Genomic DNA, 6,781 nt, shown 5'->3' with positions numbered 1-6,781 from the left:
GGGCTGCCGCACTAGGGCGGGTAGGGTTCTACGGGCTCTTGCCCTTGCCCTAGGACTAGGTTTAGAATAACTAAGTTTAGGACCTTATAGTAGCGTAGACATCTATACTGTTCTTAGTAACCGCGTAAACATTAGTAACTGCGTCCAGGTCCTAAGATACAAAGTTAACTTTGATAGGCTTAGTAATACTATTACTACTCCGCTCCTTAACCTGTTTTGCCTTAACCTTCTAAGTTTCTCGTTTAGTAATAGCGGCGAGGGTACTATTCCTAGTATCCTTAAACTCGATCTTGCTACTATACTTCTTCTCTAGAAGACTCCTAAGTTAAGGCAGCTTCGGAGCTCTACGATCCTACTCGAAGTTAATCTTGTCGCCGGTGTCGGTATAGTAGAACCGACTATTTACTTATATAACGAGCTTCCTCTTAAGAAGCTCCTTCTAGATAGGGTAGTCTAATTAAATATGTTTAAAACCGCCGTATATCTAGCACTTGCTATCTAAGTTAGAATAGATCTTCCGTATAGCGTAGACGTTAACTAAAGGAGCCTTAGGGTAGTTAGGATCGGAGACCTAGTAGACTAGTAGTATATCCTTTAGTATACTAGCATTAAGGACCTCCCTAACTCGCTATAGTGCTTTCGTATTAAGGTTGAGCTAGGCTAGGGATTTAGCTAAGTCCGTAACGTCCTAAGAATGCTTAGTAATAGTAGGAGTTATAGTACTAGGACTACTTTGCGATTTAGGAAGAAACTTAGGCCCTCTAGTTCCCGAGGTATCGTTCCTTACCTAGGCTAGGTTATTCCGGTCCTCGCCGTAAATGAACTTCTTTACGTTAGCGGAGCTGTTAATGTCGTCCTTAATAGCCTCTAGGACCTCTTTATACTTCCTAAAGGTCTCGGGATTGGCTTCGCTAAGCTTATAGCGACGGAAGATACGCTTAGCCGTAGACTACGGCAACCCTTTAAGGAGTAGCCTCGTTCTCTAAGAATTCTCGAGGTCCTACTAGTCGATGCCGTCCGCTAACTTAACAAACTCGCGGACGTACTCCTTTAGGTCGTTATCTTCGGTGCGCCTCTCTGTATAGAGGTTCTTAAGCTACGTACGACTGCCTTTAATGCGACGGCTATCGCGATCCCGATACTCCCTTATAAAGGCCTACTTAAAGACCTCCTAGTCGGCATTAGACTTGTCGTCCTTTTCTAGGTAGCTAACTAGGGTTCTAAGGGTTCGGTAAAGCTTAGTAATAGTAGTCCTCGTAAGGGACCGGACCTTATACTAGTCCGACTCCTCTTCGAGTCCGTACTTAGCTAAGTTGTCCTTAAAGCGTTCTACGTACGCCGTAGCGTTCTACTCTTCGAACAAAGGGTTCCTACTACTTCCTAGCTCTAGCGGGCGACGCCTATTCTAACGGAGAAGGTTAGTTTGCCCTTAAATTATCTTTATAACGATATTATAGAGAGCTTCGGGCGTAGAAGGCTCGATAGCCCCTAGGTCGACGGCGCTTATAATAACTAGTCGTCGCCTGATTTCTTCGTTAATAGGGTCCGGTAGGTTATTAGATTCCGAAGATTCCGCTAATTCGTAATACTCGCTTTCGCTAGAGCTTATTCGATTATTATAAAGTAGTTAAAATGAAATGCTATAGGAAAGTGTTTTTAGTATATATTGTAGGTTTGGTTTGTTTCGATATTGCTATACGAGAAAATGGTATACTAGGCTGTTTTCTTCTAATATTACCCCTAGGGTAGCATTAGAGTTTAGCCTCCTAGGGGTCGCCTAGACACCTCTAGGAGCTTTAATTTAGTAAATTTAGATAAAAGCCGCTCGGAGGAAGGAACTGCAATCTCTATTTATACCTGGATCCTAGAAACTAGCTACTTTACTAACTATCGTTATCTCCTTTAGCTAGGTAGGGGGGCGGGGACCTTCTTTTTCTAGTAGAAGGCTAAATACTGTCCGAACGAGGCAGCGAATCCCGAAATAGTCTACCCGGTTAATAGGGGAACTGTCTAGGCATCCGACCTATAATCTAGAAATTGCTATCGTATAGATAGTCTTAGCAAACTAAGCAAGGCCGATAGGTAATTAGTCTATCTCCTCCTTAGGCGGGGCTTATCTCGAGTAAGCGGTACTAAATAGGTCTTCGACCTAGAGCCGAGTCCTTAGAAGCTAGCTATAGTTATAAACTAGGCCCTAAGCTGTAATAGTCCTAAGAGTTTATAGCTTTTCGGGGTTAAAGCGATGCCCTCGTTAAGAGGTTTCTCTGCTTATCGTAACGGCCCCTTAAGATACTTCGGTATCGTCCGTATCGTAGGCTCTTATCGTACCCTCGCTTCGGTTATAGCTATTCGTGCCTAGAGACTACCTTTAACACACCCGAACCTGTTAGATATAAAGAGATAGCCCTACCTTCGGCTCTAATAAAGGACGGAAACCAACACTACTACTACTACTTATAGCAATAGTATAGGCTACCGAGGGTAACATAACCTATAGCAATATAGGCAGCTATATTTAGCAAAATAGGATAACGAGACTGTCGCTTAGGCTAATAACTAGAGCCCTGCAACATAGGCATTATAGAAGTGTAACATAAACAATATACTATACGAGGTTAATAATCTGTCTACTCTATAGAAGGAGGCCTCTTATATAGGCTTAAAACTAGCCTATAGGTATAGGGCCGGTTACTAGCTAATAATAGGTATAGCCGTACGAAGTCTAGTCGCTTTTAGCATATATTATTACTATAGAAGGGTCTCGCTTTTGTAATATACCGCCTAAAGCTAAATCGTCGACAAATGCGGGAAATCGTTATAGAGTAGCAATCGAGGCCTAAAGTATCTCGAATCTCGCGATAGGATATACGGCGTGTCGTAGCATTCTATATAACAAAGCGGACAATGCGGCGTTGTTGTTCTATAGTGTAGATTGCCCTTCGTCGGTTAGGTAGGTTAATAACGATAAGAGTTCGAACTTAGGCGTTATTCGAGTTATCGTCTTACATTCGATAGCGGCAAACCCTAGGCGTAAAAGGCTCGTTACAGATCTTTCGGACGGTCGAATAGTATCTCTAAGACTAGTTTGCGATACGCTAGTATAGCTATTTAGCTATACAGCGAAGGCTCTTAATATAAGAGCGTAATCTATATAGAACAACTACTCGGCGGTAGATTTAGGATTCGGGGGTTTCTTAGGTTGCAACTTCGTATATAGGTAGCTCGTAGACAGTCCTAAATAGTAGTAAGCGTAGTAATAGAAGTTATAGTTATCTAGTAGGTCGATTAGCGGTCGGTTATAGTAGAAACGAGGTTAGTAAAGTAGATTAAGTAGTATTCGAAGATTAAGAAGACTAAGAATCCGAGAATCGAGGTATCGAGGGTCTAACTAGATTAGGCAAAGCGGCCGACGGCGCGTTCCTAGCGCCTTCGGCAAGCTCCTACCGAGCTAATAGGACTCTCTAAGCTCGAGGTATAACGTAGACTAGCCCTTTATCCTTAGAGTTGCTATCTCCTAGATTAATTACTTCTACCGGCGGTCTAAACTACGCTAATACCTCTCGTTGCTCGTCTATCTAGCGCTAAGACTTATTATACTTAGGCGGACGGTTATATACTAGCGGCGGCGTATTTAGCGTACGCTCTCGCTACTAGAAACGTAGGATACTACCGTAGCGGACTCTACCGGCTCGAACTTGCGATTGCGATTAAGATTAGTGCTTAGTAATAATATCCCTTCGAGGCGGACTTATCGGCGGTAGAGTCGCGAAGGCAGGCGAGCCTACTAGACTTCCTACCCTCGAATTCAAGTTATTTAGTACCCCTAACTACGCTCGCTCTTCCGCGCTTTCCTTTAGCCTTTTAAGTAGCGCCGGACGCCTAAATTTAGCCCTCGGTAGGCGATAAACCTTAGGCAGGTTCGTATATTGTTAGTTTCGAAGAGGGGGGGCTCTACGGTGCCGAAGGGCACCTAAACAAGATCTCTAGCGCCTATACTGCGTATAGTACGCGTTAGAGTAAGTGTAGGGCATTAGAAAAGATTAGTAGGAAGCAGAGGGTTAAGAGGAGGGCTCGGAATACTAAAGACGGGACTTTTATATATATATACTACGTTATATACCCGTACCGCCCTCTCTATATCCTCCGTATTACTATAACACTCCTAGTTTAATCCGTACGGACCTAGTAGCCGTATTAATCTATAAACACCCCTTCTTCCCTTTAGAAAGCAACTCTCCTTCCTTTCCTTTACTTCTAAAAGCGGTTAATGTATTATATAAAGAATTAGTCGTATAACAATTAGTATATACGTAATACTAGTAAGAGGGCATCGATCTTCGGCAAAACCTCTCGATTTCCGCCTATATAAGCCGGCGATATTAGGGGTCTAGAGACAAGCACGGTTTAGTACATCTTTATATAGCAAAGCGCTCTCTAAGAGAGTGGATCGGTCTGCCTCGGATACACGAGAAATCCCTGCAATTAGCACTCCGATGCGCCCAGAGCCTGTATTAGCTTCGCTTGGAAAAAGGCTTGCAGGGGCATACGACCCATAATAACGTCCCCAAATTACCCTAGAAATGCGCCAAAAGCTGCGGCAAGACTCCACTCACAAAGCCAACCATAAGAGTGCCCATCATCAACCAGATGCTGATCGCCAAAAGCGTAGACCTCGTCATGCCACCTCGATTGGACGTTGAGGAGAACACTGAGCTATTGGGATGCTGATCTTGGTTATACTGCCTTGAACTTGCCCGATCGTGTCGACTCACCGCTTCCCAGTTCTGCAGTGTGTTAGAAATCTCCAGAATGTCGTCTGTGTCGAGCCTTGGTGGTGTACGGTCCTGGTGTAGTGCCCACGTTGTCGCCATGCTCATGATGTTTTTAATCTGTGCATCTGTTGTAAGCGCCTAGGTCATGCTGACCCTTGATGCATTAAGACATACTTCTCGGCCATTGTAAGTGTTACTTGCAAGCTGCTCAAGGCCTCTGTTGTTGATGTTGACAGCCAGGTCTGTCTGACTTTGCGCGCGATCGGCGAATTCTTTCCAGATTCCCATCCGCGCCGGGAAGTCGAGCTCCGGATACTCGTGGTAGAAATGGATACGACCTGTATGACTTAGTACTCTCAGTGTTGCACAAGTGTGGTTGACCAACTGTGAAATGCCTCGTCAATGAGGTCCTTCTTGTTTGTGGTGAGAAGCATGATGCCCGGGAAGTATTCCAATTCGCGCAAGAAAACAGACACGACTGCATTGCGCTCGATACTCGTGGCAACCCGCGCCGCAAGGAAGACATCTGCTTCATCGAAAAGGACGACAGCACGCCAATGAGCAGCGAGGTCTAGGGTGCTTCGGAGGTTCTTCTCTATCTCGTCGGGCTTTGAGCCAAGGCGCCCAGCTGAGACAGTCATGAGTGGTAGATGGGCCATTTCGGCGATGGCCTCGGCGGTGAATGTCTTGCCTAGACCAGGCTTGCCGAAGAGAAGTCCGATCAGACCACGTCCTTTGTGCTTGATAAAGTCATCGAACCCAGAATCATCAATTCGACGGCCGTAGGCTTGCACAAGGGTTCCCAGTGTATGCTTGAGATGATCCTCCATGACCAAAGAGTCGAAGGCAGCGTCATTCCAGATAAAGGTTTCGACGTCCGTGACGGAGAACGCACCTATTCGCATCAGCATGCAAGCAAATGTGCATGACTTGGTGAACATACCCCATTGGCCCAGCTTGAAGTCATACCCATATACTAAACCTGATAACAGTAGTTTCTGTAGGCTGTCTAGACGTCCAGAGATGTGTGAAGCATTGCTTTGCTGATGAGGAGCTGCTCGACTATCATGCTGGCTTACTGCTGGTAACGCAGATTGCTCCTGATCAGCCGATGATAGGGGAATGATGTCGTTGCGCTTCGGTTGGAGATCTTCTTCGTCTTGTTGATTGTCACAATCCAGAAGTATTTCCTCAAGCATGAATCTCTACATGAGAAAGTCAGCATTGCAATCATCGATAGACGTCAGACCATAACATGTACCTTGCCATCTGGCTCGTCCACGACACAATCATGGTGTTCGTGATCAGAAGCAGTGAATTGGTAAACTCGTGGCATCAAGCCTTCTGGATTCACCTCAAGAGTCTTAACAGGGTCAAGCATGACCCGTCCACGAAACTGGATCTTGTCAGCACTTGAAAGCGGTCTCGCGAGGCTGACAGTCAACTGACATGCTGCTTCTTGAGCTCGATTGTGCCATCGGGCCTCTCGTCCGTGATAAGACCGTGACCTTTGTATTGTTTCAAAGTGTAAGGTGAAGGTAGACCCAGCTGCTTGGCAGCTCGATTTTCGAGCTGTTCCCTGATGCTGTGTCGATGCCCCAGCAGATGTAGCGGTTGTACTGCGAGTTGATCTAGTATTCGAGCTCCGGAGAATGGAGAGATCCAGAGGTAGTCCGTGGCCCACCCGAAGGAGCCCTGCCCGTCCGACTCCACGTAGCGGACCTCAAGCGCATACTTGCCTCTTTTATGTCCGTGCTCGATCTTTTGACCATCCTCGACGCTCCACACTCGAAAATGGCCTAGTTTGTCAGTGCCTGTGACAAGCGTGTTTGGGGCGTAAATTGTCCAGATATCTCGGAATCTCACGCGACGCTCCCTCTTCAGAGCATCAATGCTGTCCAAAGATTGCGCATAGTGCGAACGGCAGAACTCCAAAGCAGCAAGTATCTCTGTCGCCATCTGTTCACGGCCACTGACTTCGCAGAATTGCTTGAGCTCGATCAGTCGTG

The 6,781-nt window shown here is 45.9% G+C and overlaps 1 protein-coding gene across 1 annotated transcript; it reads right to left on the bottom strand.

Annotated features, from left to right (window-relative positions):
- Nucleotides 1-5,128: 5,128 nt before the first annotated feature.
- MYCFIDRAFT_146727 (uncharacterized protein) lies at nucleotides 5,129-5,677 on the bottom strand (the record flags this gene model as incomplete). Its single annotated transcript, XM_007933839.1, has 1 exon — nucleotides 5,129-5,677. One exon carries the CDS (start codon nucleotides 5,675-5,677, stop codon nucleotides 5,129-5,131), a length of 549 nt encoding a protein of 182 aa, XP_007932030.1.
- Nucleotides 5,678-6,781: the final 1,104 nt, after the last annotated feature.

Source organism: Pseudocercospora fijiensis (assembly GCF_000340215.1).
Source record: "Pseudocercospora fijiensis CIRAD86 unplaced genomic scaffold MYCFIscaffold_12, whole genome shotgun sequence".
Taxonomy (NCBI): domain Eukaryota; kingdom Fungi; phylum Ascomycota; class Dothideomycetes; order Mycosphaerellales; family Mycosphaerellaceae; genus Pseudocercospora; species Pseudocercospora fijiensis.
This window is presented reverse-complemented; position numbering and strand designations above follow the sequence as displayed.